The 16,941-nt window shown below is 27.5% G+C and overlaps 1 protein-coding gene across 2 annotated transcripts; it reads left to right on the top strand.

The window, feature by feature from the left end:
• The first annotated feature begins 10,537 nt into the window (after positions 1-10,537).
• On the top strand, positions 10,538-16,576 carry LOC119583482 (60S ribosomal protein L8-like). Of its 2 annotated transcripts, none has more exons than XM_037931991.1 (5): positions 10,538-10,653; positions 13,905-14,046; positions 14,691-14,832; positions 15,814-16,032; positions 16,276-16,576. In XM_037931991.1, the coding sequence occupies exons 2-5, from the start codon at positions 13,909-13,911 to the stop codon at positions 16,548-16,550; spliced, it is 774 nt and encodes a 257-aa protein (XP_037787919.1). In that variant the 5' UTR covers positions 10,538-10,653; positions 13,905-13,908; the 3' UTR covers positions 16,551-16,576. The 2 variants fall into 2 exon arrangements, with proteins under 2 accessions (XP_037787919.1, XP_037787920.1); XM_037931992.1 differs by having other exon boundaries at positions 10,642-10,792.
• The last annotated feature ends 365 nt before the right edge of the window (positions 16,577-16,941 follow it).

The raw sequence follows: 16,941 nt of genomic DNA, 5'->3' as shown, positions 1-16,941 counted from the left end.
CAAAAAATGAGTAATCACATAATTTTTAAAAGATATAGGTAAATCATGTTTTTAAATTTCTCTAAAAGGGAAAAATCATTTCATTTGAAAATTCCTTCAACCCTTTTTTTGATCCTGGGAGAAAGATAAAAAACATCTGGACACAAGGTTTTTTGTTCTTTGGGTAAACTGGTCTTTTTTACTAAAATTGATAGTGTATTATTTTATTATTTTGACTGAAGTTTTCAATTTTTTTTGATAAAACTTTTTTTTTCTCATTTTGATTCTTGATTTTTATTTTTCTTTAGTATTTAGTTCCATACAAAACCCGCTATGCAGCACTAGGCTATTTCACAGCTCAATCAAACATTGTTTTTAAATTTAAAAATCAAACTAATTATTATCTGTAAATAATTATTATCTGATAACTTAGTTTCTTCATATATACCACCCGTAAAAAAAGGTCAAGATACATCCAAACAAATCAATATTTTTTTGAATTTTCCCCAAACTTAAAAATGGGGGGGAAAATTGTAGAACTGTCTAAGAAGTTTAATACTGCTGTAGCGGAATGCAAGGGATATGTATTGTTTAAGAAGGGAATATGTTTTTTCATCTGTATATTTAGTTATTGAGTGAAAAGGAATAAAGTTAATTTTTGGATAACCAGGGGGCTTGTGGGGTGTTTCACTAGCCTTTTATGTGTGTGTTGTGCACGCGCATAATGTATTGAAAATATGTATGTTAAAATGTATCATATATATGTATATTAAATAATATATATTATCTATCATAAATTATTTATATATCATACAAAATTATTTATATATACTATACATATAATGTATTATCTATACTATTATGTATAATCTATCCCAAAATATGTTATATCTATACATAATATGTATATACTATACATATATATTTATATATCTAACATATAATGTAAAAATATCTTAATATATATGTAATATAACATATATTGTTATATATACATATGTTAATTATACACTATGTATTATATACACTATTATATATATACATATTATATATTACAATGTATAATATAACCCTATTTTATTACATATATATGTTTAAAATAATACATATTTGTATATATCTTACTATGTATTAAACTATACATAGTATATATATCAAAATATTGTTAAAAATAACATAATTTTATTAAATAAAATATTATGTATGATAAACATTATCTCTACATATATAGTAAAATATCATATATAGTATATTCTAACATATTATGTTTATATTACTATTTGTATATATTCATTGTATGTATTATATACATATGTATTTTAATACATATTATGTTTATATATACATATTAAAGATTAAACATATATATGTATATATATCATATATATGTATTATTCATATATAGTATATATTCTATATATGTTATATATACAAAATAGTATATATATAAATATATTTTATAAATATAATGTATATATATAATATTATGTTATTATACTTATTTATATTTACATTTATGTATTATATACATAATATTATTTATCATTTATTATTACATGTTATATATTTAATTTTTGTAATTTTAATGCGTATATTATGTGTAATATATATATATCTATATATGTATTCATGTGGGATATATATATGTATATAATATGTGTATATATATTGTTATATGTGTATATATATATGTTATAATATGTGTGTATATATATGTATATATATGTTTATATATGTATATATGTGTAATATATGTTATAATTTATATATGTATATATATATATATATGATATTTTAATTGTTATGTATATATATGTTTATGTATAATATGAATATTTTAATGTAATATGTTATATTATATATAATATATATGTTATATATGTAATATATGTAAATTGTAAAATATAATGTATAAAAAAAAACATATATAATTAATATATATGTAATATATATGTAATAATAATATATATATTAAAATTTTATATTTTAAAATATATATATATATACTTATATATATACATATTAATTACATATATATTATCTATATATATAATATATTATATTAAAATATTAAATATATATACATATATAATATATATTATATATAATATTAAAATATAATTATATATCTATTATATATACATTATATATTAAAATATATTTCATATATTATGGGTGTGGGGTTGGGCGCGTGTAATATTTTATATATATATTAATATATATATATATATATATATATATATACATATACTATATATTAATATTACATATACATATAATAATATTTTTATATAATTTATATTTTTATTTTTTATATATATATATATATACATATATATAATATAAATTTACTTTATTAATTTTTTATTATATATTATAATATTTTTATACATTATTATATATCTTTAAATTTATTTTATATATTTATATATATATATCATATATTAATATTTTATATATATATTATTTATTTATTTTTCATATATTTTTATACAAAAACAATATATATATTTTTAATTATATATATCTATATTTTATACATAAAATATATATTATATTTATATACTATTATACCTTTATATTTTTTCATTTATTCATATTCCCTTTTTCTATTTCTTCTTATTTAAATATATTTTTATCCCTTTTACTTTTAAAATTATTATTCCATAATTATTTTATCCCCCCCATAAAAAATTATATACCCTTTTTTTAAATTTAAAAACCATATTATTATATTATTTTATATTAAATATATATATATCATATATATATTATATTTTTATATTATAATATATTATTATTTTTATTTATTATCTAAATATATATCATATATCTATTATATTTTTTTTATTATTATATAAAAATTTATTTACTTTATTATTACAATTTTTATATACATCTTATATTATAAATTCATAAAAAAAAAAAATTTTTTAAAAAAAAAAAAAAAAAAAAAAAAAAAAAAAAAAAAACCCAAAAAAAAAAAAAAAATTTTAAAAAAAAATTTCTATTATTATTCATAATTTATTATTATAAAACTTATTTTTTTATTTTATTATTTATATATATATATATATTATATCCCTTTATATTAAAATTATTATAAAATTTCCCAAAAAATATATTATTAATTTTATTATATTATATTATTTAATTATTTTATATATTTAAAATTTTTTTTTTTTTTTTTTTTTTTTTTTTTTTTTTTATTTTTTTCTTTTTTTTATTTTATTTTTTTTTTTTTATTTTTTTTGTTTATAATTTTTTTTTTTTTTTTTTTTTTTTTATATATGTGTGGTGTGTGTTGTGTTTTTTTGTGGTGTGTGTGTGGTTTTGTGTGTGGTGTGTTTTTTTGTGTGTGTGTGTGGGTGTGTTTTATTGTGTGTGTGTGTGTGTTTTTTGTGTGTGTGTGTGTGTATATATTGGTGTGTTGTGGTTTATATATTTTGTGTGTGTGGGTTTTTAATATGTGTTGTGTGGTGTTAAAATTTTTTGTTGTGTGTGTTATTAATGGTGTTTTTTTATATTGTTTTGTTTTTGTTTTTATATTTTTTTTGGGTTTTTTTTTTTGTATATATATTTTTTTTTATATAATTAATTTTTTTTTTTTATAAAATATAAGTGTTTTTTTTTTTTATATTTTTTTTTTTTTATATTTTTATTTTTTTTGGGGGTTTTATAATTTGTTTTTTGTATATATAATATATTTTTTTTTTTTTATATATTTTGTTTTTAAAATATATATTTTTTTTATAAAATGTGTTATTATATTTTTTTTTTTATATTATTTTATATATTTATTAATATATTTTTAATATATATATATTATTAATATTATTAATATTATATTATATTTAAATTTTTTATTTTTTTATATCTATTTTTTCTCAATTTTTTTTTTATTATATATATTTTTATTATTTAATTTATAGTAATATCTTAAATATATAATATATATTTATAATTTTTTTATTTATATTATAATTTAATTTTAATATATTAATATATATTATAATATATAATTATATTATATTATATATATAGTATTATATTATATATTTTAAAATTTTTTATTTTATTTTTTTTTATATATTTAAATTTCTTCTATATGTAATATTTATTTTTATAAAATTTTTTCTTTTTATAAAATATATGATATATTCCCCTTTTTAAACCCCCACATTATTATTTCTTATTATTCTTATTTTTAAAAAATTTATATATATATAATTTTTTAAATATTAATTTAATTATTTTTTTATAATTTTCATATATTTTAATATATTATAATTGTTTTTAATATATTTAAAATTTTTTGTTTAATTTTTTATTTTATTTTTTTTTTTTTTTTTATTTTTTAAAATTATTTATTATTTTTTTTTATATTTTATATTTTTTATTTTTTATATCCTTTTTTTTTTCATATTTAATTGTTTTATTTAATATTTATATTTTTATTTTTTATTTTTTATTTTTATCATTTTAAAAATAATACTTATTAAAATAAAATTTTTTTTAATTATTTTTTATTTTTTTTATAAATATTTTTTTATTTTTAAATTAAAATATTTTAACTATATTTAAAATTATATAACATTTTAAAAAAAAATTTTTTTTTATAATTAACAACAATTATAATATTAAAAAAATAATATATAAAAAAAAAATATAAAATATAACAAAAAAAACAATATATAAAAAAAAAAATAACAAAATATATTAAAAAAAAATATATTTTAAACAAAACAAAATATATAAAAAAAAAAACATATATAACCAAAACCCAAAAACCCAAAAAAACAAAAACAAAAACATATAAATAAAAAAAAATATATAAAAAAAAAATATATAAAAAAAAATTTTTTTTTTTTTTTAAAAAAAAATATATAAAAAAAAAAATATAAAAAAAAAAAAAAAAAAAAAAAAAAAATAATATATTATATATTAAAATAATATATATATATTTTATTTTTATATATTTTTTATAATTTTTATATATGTTTTTGTATATATATAAATTTTTAAAATTTTTTAAAGTATATATAATATATTTATAATATATATTTATATTATATATTTTTATTTTTATATATATATATATATATTTTAAAATAATATATATAATTTTATATTATTATATATATATATATATTTATTATATATATAATTATATATATATTATAAATTATATAAAATATATTATTATATATATTATATATATTATATAATTTATAATAATATATATTATATATATATTATAAATATATTATTTTAATTGTATTAAATCTATATTTATATATATATATATTTGTATATATATATATATATTATTTATATATATTTTATATATTTTTATATAATATATATATTTATATGTAATATTATATATATATTATATATATAATATATATTTAAATATATATAAAAAAATTATTATAAATATTTATATATATATATATTATATATATTATGTATATAATATATATATATATATATATTTTATAATATATATATTAAATTTATAATATTTTAATTTTATATATATAAAATAAATTTTATATATATATAATATTATAATATATAAAATTTTTATATTATAATTTTAATATTAAAATTTATAATATATATATATATTATATATCTATATATATATTATATTAAAAATATAATATAAAAATATTAAAAAATTAAAATATAAAATAAAATAATATTAAAATATATAAAATAATATACTATTATAAAAATATATAACAAAAAACCAAAAAAAAATATATTAAAAATTAATATTATAATATATTAAATTTTTATATATATATTATATATATAAATTATATATACATAATATTAAAATATATATTAAAATTATTATTAAAAAATAAATTATATAAAATATATTATAATATATTATAAAAAAAAAAAATAATAATATATAAAAAATATATATATATTATAATTATATATAATTTTTATATAAAATATATTATAAATATTTTTTTTTAAATATAATATTAATATAAATATATATAATATTATATTATATATTTTTATATATACATATATATGTATATATATACATATATATGTATATATATACATATATATGTATATATATACACATATATATGTATATATATACATATGTATAGATATATACATATGTATAGATATATACATATATCTATATATACATATATATGTATATATATACATATATATGTATAGATATATACATATATATGTATAGATATATACATATATATGTATAGATATATACATATATATGTATAGATATATACATATATATGTATAGATATATATATATATATATTCATATACATATATGCGCGTGCACACACACACACATAAAAGTGCTAGTGTAACAGCCACAAGCCTCCTGGTGTATCCACTAAATTAACTTTATATTCCATTTCACTACAATTAACTAGAATATACAGATGAATAACATATTCCTCTTCTTAAACAATATCATATCCCTTGCATTCCGCTACAGCAGTATTAAACTTCTGTAGCACAGTTCTACAATTTTTACACCATTTTTAAGTTTGGGCACATTCTAAAAATATTGATTTGTTTGTGATGTATCTTGACCTTTCTTTTACTGGTGGTATATATGAAGAAACTAAGTTATCAGATAATAATTAGTTATCAGATAATAATTAGTTTGATTTCTTAATTTCAAACAATTTGATTGATTGAGCTGTGAGAATCACGCCTAGTGCTGTCATAGCAGGGTTGTATGGAACTGAACTACTAAAGAAAAATATAAATCAAGAATCAAAATGAGCAAAAAAAAGTTTATATCAAAACAAATTGAAAACTTCAGTCAAAATAATAAAATAATACACTCATATTTTAGTGAAAAGACCAGTTTCTCCCTAAGAACTAAAACCTTGTGTCCAGATGTTCTTTATCTTTCTCCCAGGATCAGAAAAAGGTGGAAGGAATTTCAAATGAAATGATATTTCACTTTAGAGAAATTTACAAACATGACTTACCTATATCTATAAAAATTATGCTGATCTACCCATTATATATAACAGTATGATTTTGACACTGCAATACTAGCAAAGATTGCAATTTTAACTATGCAGTCAGTAATTAAAAACTTATCAATAATTACAAAAGCACATTTTTTGTTGGTTAACAGACTGCACTTGTATTATTACACTGATATGCTGAGCAAAGCACTGGTCTTGGTGTCACATTTTTAAGACATTTGTACTATTATGCTTAATTTTTAGTGTGACCTCTTCATGTGTGTGTTGCATGCACTACAATATGGTTCCTAACAATGACAAGAAGGCAGACTCTGATCGCCATTAGCATAGTTCAACTAGTGTATGGAATCCATTATGCTTTACAATAAAAAAAACAACTGTCTCTTTCCTTGCACACATTTCAGGCAAATCTAACATTACCACTACATTGGCTCCAAGAAAAATACTAAATGTCCCTCCTCTGATAAAATGCATGAAGAAATGTTAGCTAAATCAGAAAAGGCATATCTATAAATATTCAAACTAATGACCTGCAAGTCAGGTCAGTGCTGACCAGCAAGTGAGGTCCAGCTACTCTTTCATGAATAAAACCAAACACCAAAGCAAACCATCATTCCTAACAGAAATATTAGCCATTTGAAATAATGCAACTTTCTCAGCTAACCTCTTATGCTTTGAACTCCTAAGCATTCCCCATCCATCCACTTTAGTTATCAGTTTAATAGAAAGATTCATGGCTTCCAGCTTTCCTCAGTCATAACCTTTTCCCAAAGCAATGTGGTCACCTTTAACCCATTTACCACCAGTGTCACATATGCAAGACATTTATTTACCTGATGACTACCACTCAATGTCACATACGTGTCCTGCAGATTTAAAAATCATAAAATCATTGGTCAAGTGAACTGAATTGATTTTTTTATTGTTAAACAATCATTTTTTATATTACAAGAAATATTTCTATGGTACTGTAAATATTCCATGCTTATATACCAAGGTTGTGATAACTCCAGTTTCCAAAGACTTAGTTGAGCCATTCATTCTAGTGTCATTCTAGTTTCTCAAATTAAGGATAAATGCTGTATCTGCCTGCTTTCAAAACAACTGAGAGGGGACTTGCTCCCACTCACAATTCAAACTATTTGTAAACCTATTTTAATATTAGATACCTGAAAATTATGATATTCCTTTTATCTATAAAGATTTAAGTTTGACTATGAATAAGTATTTTACATAAAAAATACCAAAAGACAATTACATCAGCCACAATCCTTGTGTCTATTAATGAGGCCTCAATGTATCTTAGGACTAGTAAAGCCTAAGATACATACATCACTTTCTGGCAAGACAGGATCTACTTAAGAAAGACTCCATGGTCAAATAGGGAACCAGTTCTAGTTCCATTTTGCCAGCATATATATATATACCTGAGCACTAAATGACAATTTTAATGATTGCTTAATATTGTGCAATAATATTGGGACAACAATTCATCCAGCCATCAAGTATCCCAAGTTTCAAATACTCTGAATAAAACACTTCATAACCTATACCGAAATCACTACATATCTACATACTTACTATACTATCTATTATAGGAATCCATTATCTTAAATGAATAGTGATCTCTTGTCAATACAAAACTATATTTATGTACATACATGTGCATATCTTTTACAAATGTAAATGTGGATGGGTAGTGTACACAATAAAGCCTTAACTGATCCATTAATATTATACAATATATCCTTATATATTTAGTATAGCCCCTAAATATATCTATAAGTTTATACTGTCAATATCATTAGAGCTAAACATGTCCTATAGCTTTGGTCTTTACAGAATTGAAGCATTTGTATGACAATCCCTCTTCCCTAGTAATGTAATTATGAATCAATTATGCTTTTCACATATAGTACACCATAAAACAATCAACAAGCTACTAAGTTTCACAGTGAAATCTTGAGTATCATTATACAAAGCATTAACAAACAAACAAACATTCCTGATGGAAGCCTTTGAATAACTTATAAAGCAAAGAAGTGAAAGGTTAAGCAGATCACCAAACCCTGAAAAATCTCTGGAAACTGAAGAGAAAATTATTTGATACAAACACACTACTTCCTCTTTTAATTTCTTTAGTTCTTCTTTAACACTAGTGAAAGCTATACATACAATATAAAGACTGTAAACATCAGTTTACTCATTGTAAGGCAGATACTGAGGTCCAAATACTGTATTTCCATTTGCATTAGTCTACTATCTTTGAGTAATTGCAGTGGCACTGTACAGAGTAGAGAACTAATGAATTACGACGGACATACTAAAAAGAACTATGAAAAATGTCGTCATATATAGTTGTAAATAGCGTAAGGGACGGAGGTTGGGGGAGATAAGCCATTCACTAAACTATCATCTTAAACTTTCAAACTCACTCGTTCCTCTTTTGGCAAAGTAACTCTTTACAAATACTTTGCAATGAAGAACCATACCAAATGGTCGAATCACTCGAGCTTGGGGTATCGACGATGAAAAATATTATTGGATTCAGAAAGTATTTTTGCGGCTCTCTGCGGGAGGAACAGGGAGATAGGCCTACACGCTCCTATTCTCTCGTTATTATTTCCTTATTGCACCGAGCGTGCTGAGGGAGGGGGGAGGGTCATATACTTCTCTTCTCAAAATATTCCAAGAATTTTCTACGAGTGTTATCTTAGAATTAGATACATTTATTGGCGAAGAAAATCAACCTGGTGGCGGAGGCTGCGAGGAAGGCCACATTCAACGTTTCTTTTCCTCTTCTATTATCCGAATTTGCGTAACTTTCGGGATTTAATTTCCATAATTCGTCCTTTTCTCCCTTCGGCCTCCTCAATCGCAAGCGAGAGGAGACGAATTAAATATACTCCGCACCTGAGCTTCCACGACTCGAAAGAATTGATTGGATTGTCAGCTGCCATCCTCGGCCGCCGCTTCCGTCAACCAACCCTTCTTCATCTCGCTCTATTTCGAACACTTTTAGCCCCACTCGCCTCGAATCATGCTCACCTGCTGCTCTAGACCTACTCCATTGTGGGTGGGTACATTACTCATAGTACAAATAAAAATGAACTTGAGTTTTTAAGGTTCTAAGGGCGGGCACTCGGCGCAGGTCACCGTCTTCTTCTTCGCTGAGGAGGACAAAGCCAATTTCCTCGGCCGTGACGTCACCGGACCGCCAGCGCCATCTGTCGGTCGCCGGGGGAACTACACTTCTCCCTCTTCTCTCTTCTCTTCTCTCGTTCTCTCTCTTCCTCCTTTTCGCGTTTTTTATATCTCATATACTCCTTTGATTATACAGTTTGTTTCACAAACCGATATAAAATTCGGAGATTATTTTTCAAGATATAGCTTTTAACTTTGACGAGAGATTGGGATATCGCGCAATTGTGCGCGATTCGTCGCTACGTGGCGATTTTTATCTTCCTTCCAATACGAATCTTTTATCAACTAGTATTCAATAAAGGTAGTTTTATCCAGCAAAATTATGAAAAAATAATGATCTTGCCATTTCCCCGATATATCACCGTTGCGCATGTCGGTCGTCACTTGTCAGCGTGTTATGGTGTAGAGGGCAGCAGCAGCGCCTCTCCTTTCCGTCACTACTCGAGCCAAGGTGTGTAAACCTCAAGAGAATCCCTATTTTTATCTCTCTGTATCGGTATTATCCCTCGTCGAAGGAGTTTATCTCGCGGTCCTCCGAAGACGCCAGTTATCCCACAACCGTTCCATAGGGGAAAGAAAATTTGCTAAAGGTGTTTTATGATGAAGATTATCATAAATTGTGAAAGTGTCGACTGTGTTATGGTTACCGCGGGAAGTAAACAAATCCGGCATGAGGTTCCGAGTGTTTTATAGCACGTGACCTCTTGTTTTTCGCTGGTGAATCTGTTTGTGATTATTCCAGTTAACTTAGGACTTAAGGTTTGTGCTAAACCAGTGAAAGACTGAAGCATAATTTACGAAAGGTGGTGGTGAACTCTTGTTCGCGGTAGAACGTGATTGAATTGATGGATGTTGCATATGTTGATATTACCAGTCCTTTCGAAATATTCTTGTCATTAGCAATGTTACTAGTTAATTCTTCATAGATGATATTAAAGCTAAGGAGAAAGATACAGTAGAAATCAAAATGCTTAGTATAAAGTGTAGGGAGTTTGAGGATACAACGATGTGCTGAGGTTGTAATGTTCATTATTTGTGTAACCGACCCCTTGTAAGGGACTTTTCTCGTCCTGTTTGTGATTGTACTTGTCCAATCCACTCTGTCTCTGAACCAAGTTAGTGCCGTTTCTTCCTAGGTAGTGTAGTCCCTTCGTATGATTTAATTGTATTATAGGACTACATGGGTAATTGTTTAAGGACCACACTGAATTTGGAGAAACAAGTTTGAAGGAAGTTGGGAGCAAAGGCACCACTTAAGATGATCTCCTTTTCTTGCTTTGTAAGATTTGTCGTGATTAGGAGGAAAAGGACTTGTTTGAAATCCTCATAGGCTTTCATTATCTACAATACAAGCACTACTTAATTAAATATCCACTGATTATTCATTTACATCCTGCTCATAGTTGCCATTATACATGCTAATCATGTTTTGTAATTGACACTCAAAGTTAACCGTTGAATTACAGTATAGGCATGTAAAGTTACTAAGTATCTTATTTAATCAAATCTGTACACACATAAGTGGGGTATGTTACCGAGAGTGATGCACCCTAGAGATGGTCCCAAAAACAGTGTATCATGCGAACATAAAATCCAAACTTAACTTCTCCTATCTTCTGTTTATTCCTTAGAGAGGGGGGGGGGCAAATCCCCCTTTACCTCCCCCTCCCCACTATTCACTATTCATATCAACATAGAAAATGAACATCAAGAACTCTGGCTGTGAGGCTGTTGTGGACTTGATCTCTTAGTAGTGATATGCGGTGGCTATTTCATCATTTCATGGTAAATGAGGCTATAACAGTTGTACCTATTTATTTAATGTTGACTGGCGTGTCTGTTTAATTACAGTAAAGCATTGTGGAAGACACCACTCGGTCTTGGTACAATCGGTGCTCCCAAGTTTCAGCCCTCTTGCCATTCAAACAGAGGTGAAGACATTGTTTGTTGGGTGTTACGGGGGCAGAGCCCCCATAAGCCTTCCCCTGAGACAGTCACTTAGTCACAGCAATATCATTCCATAAGAACAGACGCTTGGGGAACTGTTCTTACCTATTTACGATTTGCCATGCTCTCCCCACACATTTATCTCGTGTCACAATGTAATCCACCTCTATGCTCCCCGTTTAACCCGTTCCCGCCGGGTCACGTTTTGACACGTCATAGCAAACCGCTCTTTCGGCGGGGTAAGCTCGTACGTGCGGCGACGCGCCAGAGCACGTGGAGCGGGACGTTCGGCTTCACGCAGCGGACTCCCGCGCCCACTGTTTGGCTGTTGCCAGATATCACCAGAGTTTAATTGCTCTCAGAGATTTTGACAACTGGGAATAACGGGTTAATGTTCCTCTTTTATCCATATCCCATTATCCTGTCCCTGCTTTACAGCAACCTGTACCTCTTGCCTTTCCTCACTTGTCACTTAACCAAACTTCTAACTTATTGGACATCCTCTCAGAATCCCCAAACTTTTCCTTGGACAATTTCTTTTTTCATCATATGCATAAATGTCCTCCATTTAATCTAATTGTCCTAACCCTCTTAACTTGTATACCCCATCAATTCTCACCCTCTTTACTTTCACTACCACACTACCCTGTAGTACTGTTTAAACCTCTAACTTTATCCTAATCATCTAATTCCTAACCATTTTTGCTATTATACTATATAGCGCTATATGACCTTGATGTCTAGCACATTTGTTTTATTTATTTTCCATGAACCATTAGTCATAGCAATGTAAGTGGTTGAAAAAATTGTGCCGTGGAATTGGGGACTTGGTCTGTAGAGAGAGCGACGGTACTGTAAAGAATTAGTTCTAGTTTCAGAAGTTCTATACTTCAGACAATTTGGAAGGTGCAAGCTCAGTTAGCTAAGGGCCATACGGCATTCAAGGAGCACAAGGATATAGGAGTGTTTTGTGTCCTTGAATAGAGTATAGTTGTTCATTCTTGTCAGTTACATCTTGCACATCTTATGTCAAATGAGATGACCATCAAACTTGCCCATAATAGCCAGCACTCCTTCATTTCCAGTATGAACAAATATTGATTAGGGTTTGAGAATTTCCTCTTTCAGCCCACTTGCTCCCAATGTAGATGCATCTGAAGTTTTAGTATCCATGGTTTCATCTGTGGCCAAGTTTACATGCATATAAAAATGCAGATTGCATTGTTGAGCATTTTTTAGCTATAACTTTTAACCTGTAGCTGTACCCTGCAGACCACACAGTTTATGATGGTTCAACACATGACCCATCCATAATGGATTAAGAGAAACCTATAACATCCACATGTTTAGTTTGAAGTGTTAAACCCTAGAATTAAATTCATAGAATAAACCCCATATCCTCATCATTCGCACCAAGTTTTTCCTTAGAGATATTGGTGATAGCATGAGGGAGATGAATTTCATGTCACCCATTCTTAAATGGTTCTCATGACCATAATGAGAAGAATGATATTGAAACAATGATAAAGGTGAATATATTTACTGATATACTTTAGTGTAATTATAGAAACTGGCTTGATTTGTGTGCAAATTTTAAATAGTAAATTTTCCCTAACTAGTGCTTTAGGGGAATTAACTATATTGCTTGTTGATAGTTCTTAATGTATACTTCTCTACCCCCCCCCCCCTCTGCCTTCAAATGTAATAATCGTCAATCTTTGGCCCAGCCTTTAATCTTAAGTCTTTGTTTTGCAGCAAGATGGGTCGCGTAATTCGTGCCCAGAGGAAGGGAAGAGGATCAGTCTTCAAGTCCCACACCCACACCCGTAAGGGAAAGCCTGCCCTTCGTGCTATTGATTTTGCAGAACGTCATGGATACCTCCGTGGTATCATTAAGGTACATATACATTGTGTAAATCTGGATTGTTACTGATTGCTGTTTATAATTTCTAGTTCATCCAAATTTACTTGATTATGTTTTAATGTGAAAATATGAAAATAGTGTGCAGTCCCCTCCAGTTTTGGATTTCCCAATTAGCATGTGTGAACTGTCAAGTTTTGACTCTTATCTGTATCTGTCTGGTGTCAGGTATCTACTTTCAGTATAACTGAGTCCATATGTTTGGGAAGAGTTAAAATTGATTGTCCTCACATGGGCATTTACTTTAGTGGGCATTGTGTTGAAAATGTATATCATCATTTGATGTTGCAAAGTAAATTCCTAATAGTAATATTCAATGAATTACTTTTTTATATTGAGGATTTTACGTAATAAGAATCACAGCTTTGAGGCTAAATCTCAATTTTCCCTTATATACCCTTATCATTCGCACCAAGTTTTTCTTTAGAGATTTTGGTGATAAGATGAGGCAGATCAATTTCACATCACCCATTCTGATGTGGTTCCCTTGACCATTATGAGAAGTTGATGTTGAGACATGTGATTATCAAGAAATGCTTTCTTTTTTAATATACCTGTCAGAATGATTAAAGATGAAAAGTTGGCTTGAATCCCATACTAAATTTATAACATTATTGCAGCAAATCATCCATGACCCTGGCCGTGGTGCTCCTCTAGCTATTGTGCACTTCCGTGACCCTTATCGCTACAAGATCCGCAAGGAGATCTTCCTTGCTGCTGAGGGCATGTACTCTGGACAGTTTGTCTATTGCGGCAAGAAGGGTGAGTGAGACTTGTTGTTTAAAGTGAAAGTGTGGTAACTTGGTATTGAGCTTGTCATTAACCTGAAACCCTCAACAGTTGCAGTTTACAAGGTATTGAATAGGTACTGGCTTGAGTACAGCATGAATTTAGATATAGTAAGGGAAAACTGCAAATCTAGACTGCATGTCTACTATAGAATATTTAGATTAATCAAAGGTAAAAGAAAAATTGTAGTTTGCTTATTGTTTTTACTATGAAGAATTACCCCTCACTACCTGCATGTGACATAGAATCTGATTATTTAGGCCTTTCCACATGGGCAGGCACAAATGAAGATGAAGTCATGGGTGGAAAAACTTAGAAACTAGTAGTTTCCTCATTTTCTCACCTGTGACATTACCTTTATAGTTGCCCGCCTGTGTGGACAGGCCTTTAGGCTTATTTCAATAGGGGACACAGTTGTGAGGCTTGCTTGTAGGCCTGGCCCATAGAACTCCTGCATGGAGTCAAGACTTGCAACCCCTTTGCAGTATGATTTTACAGCATTTTCTCTCTCTCTCTCTCTCTCTCTCTCTCTCTCTCTCTCTCTCTCTCTCTCTCTCTCTCTCTCTCTCTCTCTCTCTCTCTCTCTCTCTCTCTCTCTCTCCATATTCCAATGACCATGTTTTAGCTGGATCCAATGGGTTGATGTATTTTTAACTTTGCACTTTTACTAGTGCAATTTGCACTCAATTTTATTTAATGCAGAATGACTTCCCTTGCATGAAATGCAATAAAATATTTTTAAGATTACAGTTGCCCAATGACAACCAGCTAGCAGAAAAATGTTATCTAGTCATGCCTGAAATATATTTGTACTTTGTACAAAATTTTTACGTAGTTCTGGATTTTAAATACAACCCTGATATAAATGATTTTGTCAGTTGTAATTCTTGATAGCTGTTCATCAAGTATTAGAACAAGTTACTTTTGCAAAAACTGTTTATTTTTTTCTTGCAGCTAACCTTGATGTAGGCAATGTCATCCCTATTGGAAGTCTGCCTGAAGGTACCATCATTTGCAACCTTGAGGAGAAGACTGGTGACCGTGGCCGTATTGCCCGTGGGTCTGGCAATTATGCTCAAGTCATTGCCCACAACCCTGAAACCAAGAAGACCCGTGTAAAGCTTCCTTCAGGGGCCAAGAAGGTTTTGCCCTCTGCTAACCGTGCCATGATTGGTAAGTTTTTAAAGAATTTTAGTAACCGTTTGCTTACACAAGTGGTAAATTAAATAAAGTTTGTTGAACTGCAAAATTACAGTATCGGTAAATTAAACTTTTGAATATTCACTAGATGCATTAACATGAACTATTTGCATAGGTTTGATTTTAATTTTTTTTGTGCAACAAATATATTTATAGCATTTTCCTTGTAATATTTGTAGGAGTAAAGTGTTCTTATGCATTTTATTGCTGTTGTAGGTATTGTTGCTGGTGGTGGACGTATTGACAAGCCTATCCTGAAGGCTGGTCGTGCCTACCACAAGTACAGGGTGAAGAGGAACTGCTGGCCTAAGGTGCGTGGTGTGGCCATGAACCCTGTAGAGCATCCTCATGGTGGTGGTAACCATCAGCATATTGGTAAGGCTTCCACTGTATCCAGAAACAAGAGTGCTGGTCGCAAGGTTGGTCTGATCGCCGCCAGAAGGACTGGTCTCATCCGTGGTACAAAGAAGGACCCAAGGCAGAATGCTTAAAAATCCTAAATAAACTAAGACGAAGATTTGTTTTTATTATTGTCCTTTATACAATGTAAGCTTGGAAACCTATATTTGTATGTTAACATTAAGTTTACCAGATAACCCAGCTTATGGGTTTTCATTTTAAATTTAAGATGAAAAATGCAGCAGTCAAGAGACCTAAATTTGAAAATGGACAATTTGTGAATATTTCTTGCTAGGTGATCTCTTAGATCAGAGGGCAGTACAAGTTCAAGTCAAAAATTAATAGTACTAAAGTTGCTCTTGAGCAACCTCGATAAGTACTTACGACAGCTGCAGCAGTATAGCAAATGGTCTGTATAGTATACCACCTGCAGTTGCCTGAATCCCATGCTCGTTATCGTGGGGGGGAGGTGGCTTAGGAGAT

Source organism: Penaeus monodon, chromosome 17 (assembly GCF_015228065.2).
Source record: "Penaeus monodon isolate SGIC_2016 chromosome 17, NSTDA_Pmon_1, whole genome shotgun sequence".
Lineage (NCBI taxonomy): Eukaryota > Metazoa > Arthropoda > Malacostraca > Decapoda > Penaeidae > Penaeus > Penaeus monodon.
This window is presented reverse-complemented; position numbering and strand designations above follow the sequence as displayed.